A 16,819-nucleotide genomic window follows, 5' to 3' on the forward strand; every position below is an offset into this window, starting at 1 on the left:
TTTAAAGATTCTCCATGAAACCAAAGATTAATTTTTAACTCATAAGAACAAAAACATAAATTTCAAAATGCAAATATAAGTTTTATTGGAGAGTTTGATAAACTTATTATAATTATCACATACTACTTATCTATAGCTAATAAAAGTCCCAACTTAGTTTATATTTTATATGCTTTCTAGCAGTTACATTACATCAAACATTGGATATATACTAAATTTTCTACTTTATATTGTCTAAAGCTAAATTAAGAAGATAATATTTCTCTCTTTGAAGCATGAAAATATTTATGATTTCAAGGCTTATGATGTTGTGTGTAGATGTAGTCTAGGTGAGCTTCTAAAGTCATTCTTCTTTGCATACAATCTTCATCTTCAATATTACACTCTTCCATTCCTGACACCTGTGAAATTTCATAACAAACACAATATATGAGGTATAGTCTTTTAAAATTAAAAAATTGGGGGAGTAAGAAAGTTATTATTAATTAAAAAATTAACTTTGATAGTCATTTTAAGACTGTAAAAGATATAATTCAATTTACTCAAAAGTAGGACAAAAACAAGTAAAGCATAATAAAATAAAGTTGTGTCTACCTTGAAAGATTCATCTCCTTCCAACTCCAAAACAAAGTTTGGCCCTGAAGAAACCAAATTCTACTTTGTAAAATTCACAAGGAGATAAATTAAAATGAAGAGTTAAGTATTGCATGCGTACCTTGTTCATTGGTAAGTTGTCTGGCAGAGAGTATTGAGGAGGAGAGTAGAAAGAAAAGGAAAAAGATTTGAGCTCCAAAGATAAAACTTAGCCTCATGTTCAATTCAATAAGAAAGAGGGTTTTGGGATTGGGACTATGGAGTGTAGAAGTAGAAGAGATAGTTTGGTGTTTGTACCAACTGAAAGCTATATATAAAAGTACATACATGCAAGCAAGCAAAATGGTCACTGCTACTCACATGTGGATTTCTAAAAGAAGGCAGTTCCATTTACAATACGTGGGCCCAACCACCATTTTCATGTGAAATTTTAAATAGAAAATTGTTCTTTAAGATTAAAAATTGTTCTTCCGCACCCTAAAATTATCATAATACCTCAAACGATAGTTAATTATAATGCACTACCCCTTAATTACCATGATAGCAAACGGCAATTAACCGTTTTTGGTTGTATTAAAGTAATTTTTGGATGCGGAAGAGCAATTTTTGAAACTTAAAGAACAATAGCTTTTTAAATATTCACATTTTTATAATACTTTTAAGAGCCTAAGTGGGGAGGGACCCTTAAAAAAAAGGTGGGAAACGTCAATCACACTACATACAAACAAGAGAGATATTTTAGATTCGAATCAATGTTTCAACGGACCAAACATCTCTGAAGTTTGGTGGGGAGCGTTAATATTTTTTTTATTTGTTCGACATTGAACTTGTGACCTCCAACTCTATTAACCTTTAACTCAAATTCGTTCAGCTACTCAACGCCTCAAACTCGATTCTAGTTACCAATAAATTAAAATTAAGGTTCAACTTAACTCAACCTTACAAAGGTAGTATGTAGGTTGATGATTGTCTCTCTTCTAATGCGAGACTCTCAACGGATCTTAGATAAGCAATTTTTTTTTGTCGTTTACCCTTTGGTTTCTAGGGGAATGATATCCTAGTAACCCGGAGTTTGATCGGGAGTTAAGTAAAGTCTGACTAAAAACTATTTCACCTAATAATCGAACTTGGGTTCTTAGGTATGCTTCAATATTATACTAAAATTTGTGTTTGGTCTAATTCAATCTTACAAAACTAACTTGTAAAGTGATGAAAGTCGCTCACTTATAAACCTATGTTCAGTTAATATCTTACCATGCAAGGAGATAGTCTTATATGGTCACAAGAACAAATATATTCTCCATTTATCTCGTAATAATTGTCACATTTGCACTTTTTTCTATCTCAAAATAATTTTCACTTTAAAATATAATGCAACATTATTTTTTTCTGCACTAATATACTCTTATTTCTTAAATTCCACTCATCCACTACATATTTGATCCAGTGATCATACAAAAATTAGCTCTTATGGAAGATTGTTAACATTAACAAATGCTGTATAAATTGCTTTCTCACGATGACACACTGCTGCTTTGCATGCTCGTGTGACGAGACCCGACCAGAACATTATTTGTATTTGATGTACATGTGAAAGTGCTTTGGTCATTGTCGGCAATAGTGGTCCAAGCACTGTCTCAAAGGCAGTCCAACATCAATGTTTACATAGTAAGTAAGTGGTTGACAGTAGTAATAAGTCAACCTTTTGGTTTGCACATCCTCACAGCTGTTGTCCAATTTCCAACCTTGTGTTTTTCCGCTGCCAGTTTAAATTTTTCTAAGTAACACTTGGCTAGCATAGTTGCTTGCATGGTTGCATATATGTCTAACTGATTTTTATTTGAATTTGTGACTATACAGCTAGGCTTAAATGCATCTTTGTTTTAGGTTTAAGTTGGTCTTCGTGTTTGTATCAAGTTTTAAGTTGGTTCAAAATGTTACTCATAGTTAAATAAATCATAATATTGGGTTTACTAAAACAAAACAAAATTAAAAAAATGATTTAAAATTAATTTTGTAAATAAGTTAAATTCCAACACTATATTCTTAACCCAAATCTTTGAATGACATTAAGTGATAGAAATGACTAACTTATCAAAATATAAGCCTCAAACTTAAACATTTAAAACATAAATGACCAACTTAAAAACCTAAAATAAACATAAGGATTCAATTATGCAATTATTTCATACAACTATTTCTCCTATGATGTTTATAGACAAATAGGTGTCGGTGTCAATGTCGTCCATTCATAGTGCTACATTATATAATCCTTTTTCTTATTCTTCATAGGCGCATTAATATATCAAAATTCTCTTCATTACTCTTTGCTTCATCAACGACTTTCTTTTTGGAGTAAACTCAATATTATGGTTTATTCAAGTATGAGTAACATTTTGGACCAACTTAAAACTTAAAATAAACACGAAGACCAACTTAAAAAGATTTCATGTCACAAAATATTATAGTAGATTACATGAATACAACATAGATTTCACGTCACTAAAACTGAAAAAAGACGAATCTGCAACAAATTCACATCATTCAGGTTGATAATATAGAACGATAAAATGCCTACAAAAGTCACAAAATTAAAGTCACATCATCAATCATTGATTGAATTTGTAACGAGTCAAAATTAATTTGTCAATTCGAACCAAACAAACATTGTAACAAGACGAAAAACCTAATAACACCGGACAAGACGATGCACAAAAAATTATTTAAAACCACATCTATTTAAAACCACATCTCTTCCGTGGATAAATGAGAAGAAGATAGGTTAGAGAGAAAATGAAGCTTCTCATAAAAAAACTATGGTTGGCTCTTACTTCATCAACAACTCAGACATGCATATGTTCCAATACAGCTATATAAGCTAATCCATTTGGTTATTTTAATAGAACTCTAATTTTACCGCGTGGTGTACAAGTTCATTTGTGATACTTGGCAAGTTTATGAAGCTTCAATATTTTTTAAGCCCAAAGCTGAATATTTTTATCCTGATAGTGCTTCACCATGATAATTAACAATGTGCCTTTGGAATAAGGTAGATTCGATTTCTCACCAAGTGCTATGTGTTGTATATTGACAATGGTGAAGCTGATTGTTACTCCACTTTGGAATTTCGAGTTTGTGATTTGTCTTTTTTCCATGTAATTAATTGATAGTATTTTGGAAGATTTGCACCTTGCTACTCTTGCCCTAAATATAAAAAAATTCAAAAGAAAGACCATTGTCATTTGAATTCAGCACGGGGTGTATTTTATGTTTTCCTCTTGGAATTGCGTTTGATAATTAAAAGGTTTATTCGGAGCATACATGACAACAACCACATTTTTTTTTTATTTCCATACATGACAACAACCACATATCTTTTTTTATTTCTTTCCAATAACGACCATAATATGATGATCTCTCTCAATACATATTACAAAGTCCCTTCCCCTATAATCGAAAGGAATAATTATGTTTTTTTTTGTTAAATAAAAAATAATTATGTTTCATTCATCTATAAATAATTAAACTAGTATGAAACCCGTGCCATGCACGGGGAAAATTACGTCATTATATATATATATATATATATATATATATATATATATATATATATATATATATATATATATATATATCTGTTGATGGAAATTTATATATCTAAAAAGTTTATTCCAAACTATTTGAATATGTTTGTTCACATTGTCGAGTGATAAGAGATCTTCAACACCAAAATTTAATAGTTTACTTTTTCCAACTTCCAATCTTCTTACACATCCTATCTACACATTAGTAATTCAAAAAATTAAAGTGTTTTTCAATGTATTATATGTTGTTTAATAGAGTAAATTACACTCGCTTTCCCTATGAGAAATTTGAATTACACTCTCCTCTCCTCTTATATTAAAATATACACTATATTTCATTGAAAAATAAAGTTTATACTTCATCTCCTATAAGATGTTTGAATTACAATTCTCTCACTTAATAATTAAATATGGATCACACTTTAATCTATTTTAACATAAATAAATATTTTATTTTATAAACAAATATTGAACCACCATTCAAATAACATAAATAAATATTTTTATTATATAAACTAATTTTTTCTCAAACAAAATTATATAAAATAATTTATATAAAATAATTTCTGACCTATATAAATTTCCAATGAAGAAAAAAGAAACCATGGAACAAAAAAAAAAATACGTTAATTCCTAAGGTGGTAAAATAATAACAAAAAGAAGAAGAAACATAGTATGGTTTATTATCCTCTCGCATCCAGTGGCGGATCTTGTCCAAAAAGTTAGGGGGAGCGGCAAATACTAACTAAGATACAGTAGAAACTCTTTAATTTAATACTCGATAAATTAATAAACTCTCTAAAATAATAAATTTGTCCGGTCCCGACTTGGACCAATGTAAAAAATTAAAAAAATCGATAAAATAATAAGATAATAATTTTTCGGGAGATCCCTTTATAATTTTCGGTCCCAAGAAAATCATAAATTAATAATTCATAGAAACTGAAAAAAAAATATATTAAGAATACATTGAACACATTTGTTCATCTTGTTTACATTTATCGTACTTCAAAAGTCATTATTGATTTCCAATGCATATGAACATAGTAGTTACTAATTTACGTTGAGTCTCAAGGTTCGCTACAACGTAATTCTAAGAGGCATATACTAATTTGCCTTTTTGTTTGGTATGTACAGTATAATTACTTAAAACTCTTTAAATTAATAATTATTAATTTATCGATAAATTAATAACTCTCTAAATTAATAAATTTCTCCGGTCCTGACAATATTAATTTATAGAGTTTTAACTGTATATTTTTTTTATCATGACCTAGTTCAAGCTGTAAATATTATTTATGTACTAATTTTAGAACAATAACCGAGAATTTATGTGCTATAAATCTAGATTTAGAAATAAGAACTAAGAATTGATTCGAACTCTCTCATATATGTTAGAAAGAATATTTGCTATTAGAAAAGTGTTCGGTCGCAAACACAAAAAGACATTTTTTATAAAATGACCTAGTAGTGAAGCATTTTTCTATGGTCATAAACATAAATGAACAATGTTTGGTCACAAACACAAAAAAAAAGTTTTTTCCCTAAAATACTAAATCATTTTATTATTTTTTATTATTAGAGAAAGTCTTCTAATATATGTGTCAAAAACTGTTCATTCATGTTTGTGACCATTGTAGCATTTCTCTTAAAAAAAAATGTTATAAAACAATAGATAAATAATTAAAGATTTAAGGAAAAAAAAAAGCAATAGAGCAGCTTCCTAAAAAAAAAATGTTTTAAACTGCATCGCCTAATGTACAATTCCTCTATATTAGCATTTCCAGCCGTAAAATAAACATAATTCTTGATTTTGCACAAAAATACTACTAATATTTGCAATCGATGCATCTCAAGTTGCAATGCGATCACACATAACTACAAAAGGATCCAAATTGCAAGCAGACTCCAATTAATTAAAGCAAGTGTTATCAAATGTTTTTTTAGATAAACGAAATGACAATAGTCATTTGAAAACACAAACACAAATGGAAAAGTTGGGGTTCGAACCCTAATCACAATGTCTGACCTAACAATTTCGATATTTTTATCAATTGAACTGAAACTTGTATACTAACAAATGTTTTTAAAGGTGTTTGTTAAGAAACTAAACATAAGTCTTTCAAACAAAAGAAACTAAATATAGAATATTGTAGGTAAATTTTTCAAACGTTAAAAAAATTGTTCTTGATATAAAACTTCTATTTGTAATTTTTTAAGGTCGGGTATTAGCAAAGATTATTACTAGTTTAAAACGTGTACAGTATGATAGGTTGGTATATATTATGTAATTCCTTCTTCTTTTTTTTGGGAAAAAAGGCACACAAGTCCCTGCCAAAAAAGAATATCCTTGCTCTTAAGCGAGAAAGTCTTAGTGAGTCATAAACATAAATAAAAAATACCTAGACACATACATATTTTAGATGAGAAAAATTAAAAGATAAAAGTAAAGAATGATATGACTAATTTATTTCTCTATTAATTTTTTTTAATTGTGTGTGTGCTGAAATGTTTTTCATTTAGGATTGTGCTCATAAAATTAAAAGTGGCTCTTCATTTCCATCCTTTTCATATTCAACATGAGTTCACTCGCGCATGACATTTTTGGTATATTATAAGATTTTCTATATGACAATTTTCCCATAAACTTTAAAGAACATTTTTGTTTGTAAAATTGAATTCAGAAAACTTTAATATATTTTTCCGGTTTGTTTTTATTTTCCTGGAAAACTTATTATATATTTTTTCAGCCAAAAAAACCAGAAAACTTACATTAAGTTTTTCGGTTAATTTTTTTACGGTGGGTGCTTGCAGAAAATGGTATTTTCCCACGTTACCCTCTTTATCTATAATCTGAATAGAGTAATGATATTTTGACATCCATTTGATGACAACTTTGTTGACAACCTTCTTTTTCTCACTTCTTATTGGTCAAAAACAATGGAGAGAGAAAAAGGAAGAGAGAGGATAACAATATCATGTGAGTATGAGAGAGAAAGTTGTCCAAAAGTTGTCAAAAAGTGGTTGTCAAAATATCATTTCTCATCTGAATATAACTCAGTATAAGTTTAAACTATTCAGCCGTATTAACAACAAGTTGAGATGGCCGAGTTGGTCTAAGGCGCCAGATTAAGGTTCTGGTCCGAAAGGGCGTGGGTTCAAATCCCACTCTCAACATTTGTTACTTTTTTTGTTTATTAAAATGCATTTTTTTTTATTTTATCAATGGAAGTTATGGGCTCAAGACTACAATGGGCCATTTCCGTTCTCTACATTAAGCCCAAAGAAAATGTTCAGCAGCAGGTTTGTTTTCTCAAATCCACTCTCAACATTTGTTACTTTTTTTGTTTATTAAAATGCATTTTCTTTGTTACTTTTTTTGTTTATTAAAATGCATTTTCTTTTAGAGTATTAGTTTTCCCACCCTATGGCCTCCTCGCGCGCCCTGTTAAAATTCCAAAAATACCCCTGGTCCGGATTACATTTTCCGGACAAGATTGTTAGAGTTTCCGGATTATACAATCCGGACCAATTCGATAGACATATTTTGTGTCTTTCTTTGATGTCAAGTGTCTCTGTTGACCGTTATACGACCCCCGCATAAGCTGAAAAGCAATTGCAGGGGTCGTATGAGCGGTCAACAATGACCATGACACCACAAATCTCGTAAAAAACTAAATACATACGATGAAAATTGAAGAAAAGTGGTGAAGTGTCTTCCGGAAAACAGAATCCGGAACAGATGCTATACGCTTTTTTGTGTCTTTCTTTGATGTCAAAGGTCTCTGTTGAACGTTATATGAACCCCACACAAGCTGCAATGCAATTGCAGGGTTCATAGGAACGGTCAACAATGACCATGACACCACAAACACTCCTATAAAAGTTAAAAAATTTGAAGAGAATGGAAGAAAATAGGTGAAGTGAAGAATGATGGTGTTTGTTGAAGATGGAAGCCTATTTATAGCCTTAAACAAGTCCTAGGTCATTAATACAGTCAATGAAAACGTGTTAGTGGTTGTAACCGTCCAACCACTAATTGATGGCACTCTTTCAACAGAAGCCAAACAATCTTTCAAAAGAAGCCAATGCTGAAGCATTTCGGATTATACAATCCGGAATGTCCTTCGCCCTACAAAGAAGTGCAAACGTTCCCCTCGTTCACCATAAGAGCACCATAATCGCACTAATCCGAAAAATATATTTCGGAATTTGATGGATCATTCCGGATTGTATATTCCGGAACGCCTCAGTGCCATGGCCGGTGGTCTGCCACACGCGTTTTTTACTATGGTCAAGTCAAAAATGTGTTTTACCACGTTTTTTGACTGCATTTATTCCTTCCCAACCGTTTTTCACCCACCCCTCCCTATAAATACCCTTCCAAACCCCACCATTTCTCACACCATCCCTCTCCTCCTCTTCTTCCTTCTACAACCATGGTTTTCCATCGTTGGCCTTTCATAGATAAGGGCCTCGTTGAAAACTTTCAGGGTTTGTATGAACGGTCAATGAGGATGGAACCGCGCTGCAACAAAGCGCGGTTCATCTGAGGGTCATGTGGGTCAGTGTGGTTATTAGCTTCGCCTGCCTAGGCGTAAGTGTGAGCACCCTCTTCCCTCCTCCTCCGGTTTTCCTCAAATAGCCAAGTTACTGCTATGTCCGATCACATAGCAGTGGTTAGGCTCTTAGGAGATTTGAATTAGGCTCTTAGGAGATTAGAAATAGGCTTTTAGGAGATTAGAAATAGATTTAGGATGTTATGTAATAAGCTTAAAAAGCTTGAAAATTATTGTAATGTATTGTTCATATATTAATAAAATGAGTTGTTTTTATGTTTGTGTCTTTTTATTAATGTTTTTTATTTTATTCGCAGTTTATTTTATATGTTTGTGTCTTTTTATTAATGTTTTTTATTTTATTCGCATTTTATTTGACGAATTGTAGAGCTTAAAATTGCAAAAGTTCTGCTAAAATACATATCCGGATTTTAAAATCCGGAGACATCTGAAAATTACTAACAATAAATTCCGGATTACGGAATCCGGACAAGGGGTAAAATTGGAAAAAAAATAGGGCGCGCGAGGAAAGCCATAGGGTGGGAAAAGTAATACTCTTTTTTTTATTTTATCAATGGAAGTTATGGGCTCAAGACTACAATGGGCCATTTCCGTTCTCTACATTAAGCCCAAAGAAAATGTTCAGCAGCAGGTTTGTTTTCTCAAATATGTATTCTTTTATTTATTTATTTATTTTTATTTGAGTTAAATTTGTTTTTCTATCAAATATTTATGTTTTTGGTTCCATTAATATAGAAATTCATTGTTCGAGATTTAACATTATAAAAATTGGATATTTTTTCATAAATATATCTTTGATGATGACTTTGAAGAGAATATATATTCAAATAGCTTCTCAATTTAAGCATTTTTTTTAAAATTTATCATCCAAAAAAATTCGTACTGAAAAACTGAAATTAGTAAAAATGACTTTATTTTTAACGGGCCTAGTTAAAATGACTTGTTATGATACCATAAACTATAAAACTCGTTTCTCATTCAAACCAATTTCTCATTCGAACACTAACTAACATTTATAATTTGTTTTTTGTTTTTCCTTAGAAAAAATAGATTCAATTGACACTATGTGGTAACCGATAAAACCACATGAGCTCAAGATGGGAAAATATGTAATTGAGCCTGCCAAAACTCACCAACTTTCACATCAGTGAGATTTAAATCCAAATTTTTGTGTATTTTGAGTTGAGTTATTGTCTACCGAACCAAATTGTATTGATTGTTGAGATTTGTTTTATGAATTAAAGAATTTGGTTAAAGCATAATTAATAATTTCATAAAAAAAAATATTAATAAAAGAGTGTCTTGCATGTAAAAAAAAATAAAATAAAAGAGAATGTATGAATGAGTATGATTTTTTTCTTTTTTAACTATTTTAGTTTTAGTAAGTATGTTATTTTATGTCATCGTTCATTATGAAATGGTTGCATCGTCGACATTGTTTGACTTTGATGTTTGTAATTTAGTTTTTCATAGCTGTTTTGGTTTGTTCTTCCTTCAAGTCACTAAATGCATCTCTTTGTAATCCTTTTGGCACACCTTGTGTTGAAAGGATTCTGGTTAATCTAATTTTATTTTGGCTTGTTAAAAAAAAATTATGAAATGGGTAATGAGCAATTAAAATACAAATGGAAGTATCTCTACCAAATATATATGAGATGGCTATACAAGACATTACCAAATATAAAACATACATAATAAATATAACAAATATTTACATATTTTAATAAAGATATATACTAAATATAAAATATATTTATATATTTTAATACACCCTATAGTTGAAATTGAAGGTTGTTGTATGTTGAGACTTTGTCGAAAGTCATCAAAGAGTGGTCGTGAAAGGCTCTTAGTAAAGAAGTCGGTTGTTTGCTTAGTGCGTTGATGTTGAACGAGATTACTGAAGAGATACACAATGCTTACGTTATCACAATAGACCAATGTGGCCTTCGAGACACATCAATGTAGTTCCAAAATAATATTTCTAAGCCAACACGACTCAGATACTACATTAGCGACTCCACGATATTCGACTTCAACAGTGGATCGACACCAACCACTACCCCAAGACCAACCATTACCAACTTTTCATCATCCACCTTTGTTGCTTTATCCAAAGAATTTTGGCAGAACTGCTTAGGACATCATGTCACTCCTATGTTAAGCTTTGATACCATGTAAGATACTATTTTTCTTGCTTATTTTATTGCATGAACATGTCTATACACAAAAGGAGTCCAGACCACCAAATCGTTACATTTTATTTTACCAAGTCGTTATTGACTTGACTATCAAGACATTACCAAATATAAAAGATACATACTAAATATAACAGATATTTACATATTTTAATAAGGATATATACTAAATACAAAGGGTGTTTTTGAGGGGATATTCTCTTATTTATATGTTGTTCAACATCTACTTCTTCATTCAATGTGAGATTTTTATCAAATGTGAGTCTATTTATTTTGGATCACTCCTCCTCACTCGAAATCATTGACTCTGATATCAATGTGTGATTATGATGAAAATCCGAGAGATTATCACATCGAGACAAGAGCACACACAAGTAGAATTGGATATCATATAATCATAATTCATTTTAAACCTCAAAACATTAAATATATGAGTTTACTCACTTATTTAATCCTCAACACCCATTTTTTCATCTTAAATGGAATTCTTATCATTAGAAACATAGAGTTAGTTAAATTTAATTTAGTTAAGTCATTAGACTATTTTTTAGGAATTAGTTAGAATTTATTATTAGGTAGTTAGTTTGTTAATACCTCACAAGCTTTATATATATATAGAGAGAGAACATCACATGTACTAATTTATTATCTTTTATCAAATAATTTAATAAGAACTTCAAGAATTTTTCTTTTAAATCAAACTCTCAAACTTATTTCTTTGTGAGATGAATCTTCATTTGTTGAATAACTCTTTGATGCTATGATTTGACACATCGATACTCAAATTAAAACTGCAACAAAAGAGAAGAAACAAGAAACCAATAGCAAGGACCGTACAGAGTGAAGACACCGGTTCTTGTAGGAGCTGGGATTGGTGGTCGAGTATTGACCACAATTCACAACCTTACCTACCACCACTTCACCCATCGATATTTTTTGTTTTGCTTTATGTCTATTTTTTTATTTGCTTTATGTCTATTTCTTTAGTACTTTATTATATTTATATAGGTGGAGTTCCTCCAAAAAAAATAAAGGTTATAGGTAGAGTTTTGGTTAAAAACCATAAATAAATACTATAGATAAGTGATAAAAACACTTTCTCCAACACTAACATTTTTATTATGTCATTTTTCATTTTTTTTATTAGGTGAAATATATAAGAATTCTACCATTTTATGTGTAATATATTTTTATAGTATAAAACCCACATTAATTTTATTTTTTTGGTAAAAAACTCACATTAATTTTAATTAATAAAAAATGAATGTTTGAAAAAGTGTCAAAATGAAAATATTTTTAGCACCCTTCATTATCACACTCAATCTCAAAACTCTTCCTCAATTTTGAATCATAAACTATCATCGTGGTAAATTTCAATCATGTAAACTTTCTTTTATTATAGGAAGGATGTTTGTTAGGAAGTCCAAAAGAGAAAATTTATATTATTAATGGTAAATTCAACATTTTAAAACTTTAAAAGTGGACTTTTTATGCATCAAAATTTATAATTTTTTTAACTTCTTAACTAGTCCTAAGAACGCTTGTTAGCAAGATCATTTATTATAACCACTCACAGTTCAAATTAAAATAATGTTTCTATTCGAATTAAATCATAATTAATTGATACTAAAAAAATCACAACTATGTTGATTTAAGGTTTTTACTATACATCGAAAATCGACACGTGGAGACTTTTCACATCAACACTACACCAAAACAAAAATAAGATTTATTTTAAGAGTAGTGTTTTTTTTTTTTTTAGGGAATTTTAAGAGTAGTGTTGTATATTGGAAAAAATATTCTCATAACCAATCATATTTGTTCCCTCCTTTTTGTTAAGGTGGCAACTACATTATCCTTCAACAAAAGACGAGTAAAATTAATCATACTAAGTTGATAATAAATTTCCCTTTTCCTTATATTAAAATCTTTCATACATACATTGAGTGTGGGACTACGTATGTGTTTGGCATCACTTTTCCACAAGCCAAACCTCCGTTTTTTTTTTGCCAAACGCAGTTTCCCCAATTTTCATCTTGTTTGGATGAAGAAAAAGCGATTCCAGGAAACGTGATTTTAGGCCAAAACGCCGGTTCCGCTGAAGCTCATATTCCTAGCTTCTGCGGTGAATCCCAAAATCAATTTTTGTATACTGTGGATTGGCAGTTAAAAAACTATTTCCTTCCTTCTTTGCCCTCAGATCTATCTCGTTCTCTTTCAGATCTATAACATTTTCTTCCTTCTCTCCCTCTTGAACAAATCGATTTTGGATTTTTTTTTTTTTTGACAAATCTATTTTCCCAAATTACCCGTGCTTCAACTCAAGCCCCAATGTTTATTTTCTTTCTCAAGCTGCAATCTTTTATACTCTACCTTTATACTATAGGCTTTTTCCTTAAATTTCCAGAATTAGAGAAAAACGAAAGTGGGGTAGGAAGAGTGAGGAAACTGTGCAATATTCATAGAAGCATCAATGAAGAACACAGTGAAAAATTAGAAAATTTGACAAATAAAAATAGAATTAAAGGGAAGAAAGGATAATGTCATCCATGGGATTGAACAAACTGAGAGGGATGAACATCAATATTACAGAAGAATCAATTTGAGAGAGATGAATTTTGGCAAGCGAGAGGCACTGAATCGGTGAGGCAAGAGTTCATGAAATGAATTCAATTACCTACTATATATTTTTATTAGTTAAAGAGAGGTTCTAGAGAATTCTTATTTGGTTTTCTTTCAAAATTATCTTTATTAATATTATTTTAAAATGAATATTAAAAATTATACAATTGAATCTACCAAAAGAAGTAATAATAATAATTCAGTTGATAAAAATATATTTAAAAAACTTTTTTTTTAACTTTTATAAATTAATATTATTTTAAAATGAATTTGTGAACCAATAAAAATTCATTTATGATTTTGGATAAAAATTCAATTAAAAGGATAGTTTGGTCATTACACATTCAAAATCAATTTTGATTCAAACTAACCAAACAACATCAACTCATAAGAATCACTTTTAATAAAGTGTACCCAAACATAAATCAATTCACCTTCAACTCACTTTTAATCAAAATCAATTTTCTCAAAATCAATTCTATCAAAATCAATTCTAGCCACCGCCATACCAAACACACGCTACAGTGATCTTCAACAATAACTGCTTTTCAAAAATAGTAACTCATGTGGAACACTTCAACAAATTTTCTTAACTTGTTTTGTTGGGGTCTACAATCAAAAACCAGATGTTAAAATTAAAACAGCCCTCCCTCGTCAAAAAAAGTAGGCTTTTAATTAAAAAATAGTTTCCAAAGCGTGGATTATAAAAAAATTCAATGGGTTGGTAAGAAACAAACATGACCAACTCATGGAAGACAAGTCTTTGTGCGTTTTAAGTATTGACTAGTGTTTACCTCAGCAATCAATATTGAATTGTGTACACATTGGGTTGGTGAGAGCCTTAAGCTTATGATTTTATTTTGAAGCATATAAATCGTGCATTCAAGCTCCACAATAATCCAAACCAACTACATGAGGCACCATATAGTTATTTAGATGTAATACTCAATATACCCTAGCATTCATGTCGCTATGTTAGCAAGCTGTGGTGCACATGTCCCACTGTCCCACCAGTTTAAGGGGAGACACTTTTTGTTATGCACTGTATTACTGTTATCGTGAGCACAAGACTGTAGGGTATATGCAATAATATAGCTAGTGCTTCATCCATCTCACATTAAACGTGACTTTTTAGATATTTATATTGTGTTAATTATTTAGCGTATCATTTTACAATATTAATATAAATAATAAAGTGGTATTTCTATTTTAATTATATATATATATGGGAAATGTTAATATGTGTTCTTAAGACACATGTTAAGGAAAGAATAGATATTTCTATTAACCGATTTTTTTAAAAGGTTTAAGTAATATTATTAAAATTGGAATACCCATTTATATTTATCTGTTTACATTTTGCACCCACTATTTTCCAGTTATATCAATTACCATGAGAGTGAAAAAATGGCGGATTTTTATACAAATTGTTAATTTATTGAACATTGTTTATCAAGTTGTTGTAAGCTGAAATGGAATAAACATGTTGCTAGATTGAATCCTCCTAAAGAGGATCTAGGTCAAAAGCCTATAAAAGGAACTTACTCAAAACAGCAAGGATTAAGCTAAGAAGGACAAGGAAATCAAGGATTCCCTCGAGCTAGCAAGCCACAAAATATGGAATGTTGTAACGTAGAATCCCCCTATGATCAAGAAAAACTTGATAAAAATCATGATGATGATTTGAAGTCAGTTGATACTTTATTTTATGAAAAACATCACGAGGAAGTAATAACATATTCACTTTTTAGAGAGATCATGTCAAACAAACTTTAATTCAGAAGGCTTTTTAATATATATGTATTGGTGTGACTCTAACTTATCAAACTTTAGTTCATATATTTTCTCAAAATAAAAAATTAAGTGTAAATGTTAGTACATGCAAGTTATAGGGTAAATCTTTATTGATGCCTATCTAACTATGAAATGAAACTTATTAGTGAATCTTGGTGCAAACCCCTCTTATATCTTTTTTTTTAATATATGATCAGGCTTTTAGACCCCTCTCCATCTCATCTTTTGCCTGAAAGAAAGAAAAAGACTCACTCTAAAAGTGAAACATATTTTTTATACAAGTAAATAATTTTTTTCACCAAAAAAAATAAATATATTTACCCAAGTAAATCACTTTTTTTTTTTTTTACACAAGTAAATAAGAAATTCGATTATTAGTATTTTGTACACTTTTTACGTACAATCAATTGGATTTGTTGATGAAGTCAATGATGCCATGACCCACGATGATAATTTCACTTGTGTAGTAACTAATAATTGAATGCAAGGTTATAAATACACACAATCTATAATTTATGTAAACAAAGTTATAAATATGGTGAAATATACTTAAGAGATTAAGAGAATTCAACTCTGCTGCATTTTTAAAATTGAATTTGAATACAAAATATTTAATAAATTAGAAATATTTCTTACAATCTTATTTGAATGTTCTTGAATGAATTTTAACTGATATATGCAACTTTGTATATTTCTTTTTGTTTTACAGAAATATAAAATAGTTACTCAATAACTCAACAATAATTGGCTATGCAATTTCGTACTTTTCAGACACAGCATGGTCCAGCAGTAAACTTAATTATTAAACTTCAAAAAAAAAAAAGGAAAACATTATATTGAAGCTTTGAAAATATAAGGTCCTAAACTCCTAATCACTTTCCTATAATAATAGTTTATTAAATTATTATTTTTGTAGTTTAGCATCTTAAAAAAATGATGGGAGTAACCTTCTATCTATTTTGTAGTTTAGCTTTAAAAATGCATTTTTTTTAATAATTTATCTAGTATTTGGATATTAAGAATGTCCTAATCACATTTGTTAATGATGGGAGTAACCTTCTATCTATGACGTGATAAATTAAACCTGAAAGTGTGCTTATGAATTAAACGGGACCTAACATTGCTCATCAAAGCATATGGCATGAAGTTGCTCAAAAAACTAGCTTTTTCCCTAATTTCTCATTGAGTAACTAGAGAGAATTGTGAAGATATTAACAAGCCCTAACATATACACACACAAAGAAAATGAACAAATAAATAAAAAAATGACAATCATAGGAACATATATAGAAGTTTCTCACCACTCTTTTAACACATGACCAAGTATAGAAACACCAAACAATTAATTGGCAACTCATTTAGTATATTTTTTCTCTATCTCCACATAAATTCCATGATTAACCATCAAGAATTCAATGAACAAACTAGCACAATTTAGTATTAACTACAA

At 29.8% G+C, this 16,819-nt stretch overlaps 1 protein-coding gene and 1 non-coding gene across 2 annotated transcripts; one reads left to right on the top strand and one right to left on the bottom strand.

The window, feature by feature from the left end:
* Positions 1 to 135: 135 nt before the first annotated feature.
* Positions 136 to 913, bottom strand: LOC146950157 (putative phytosulfokines 6). Its single transcript, XM_085746108.1, has 3 exons — positions 716 to 913; positions 595 to 638; positions 136 to 401 (listed from the first exon to the last, which is right to left on the bottom strand). Exons 1-3 carry the CDS (start codon positions 810 to 812, stop codon positions 294 to 296), a joined length of 249 nt encoding a protein of 82 aa, XP_085602234.1. The 5' UTR covers positions 813 to 913; the 3' UTR covers positions 136 to 293.
* Positions 914 to 7,274: 6,361 nt separating this feature from the next.
* Positions 7,275 to 7,355, top strand: TRNAL-AAG (transfer RNA leucine (anticodon AAG)). Its single transcript has one exon. It is a non-coding gene; the product is annotated as a tRNA-Leu (tRNA).
* The last annotated feature ends 9,464 nt before the right edge of the window (positions 7,356 to 16,819 follow it).

This window comes from Medicago sativa, chromosome 2, assembly GCF_051527215.1.
Source record: "Medicago sativa cultivar Bolivia chromosome 2, Bolivia_mono, whole genome shotgun sequence".
In the NCBI taxonomy this organism is placed as follows: domain Eukaryota; kingdom Viridiplantae; phylum Streptophyta; class Magnoliopsida; order Fabales; family Fabaceae; genus Medicago; species Medicago sativa.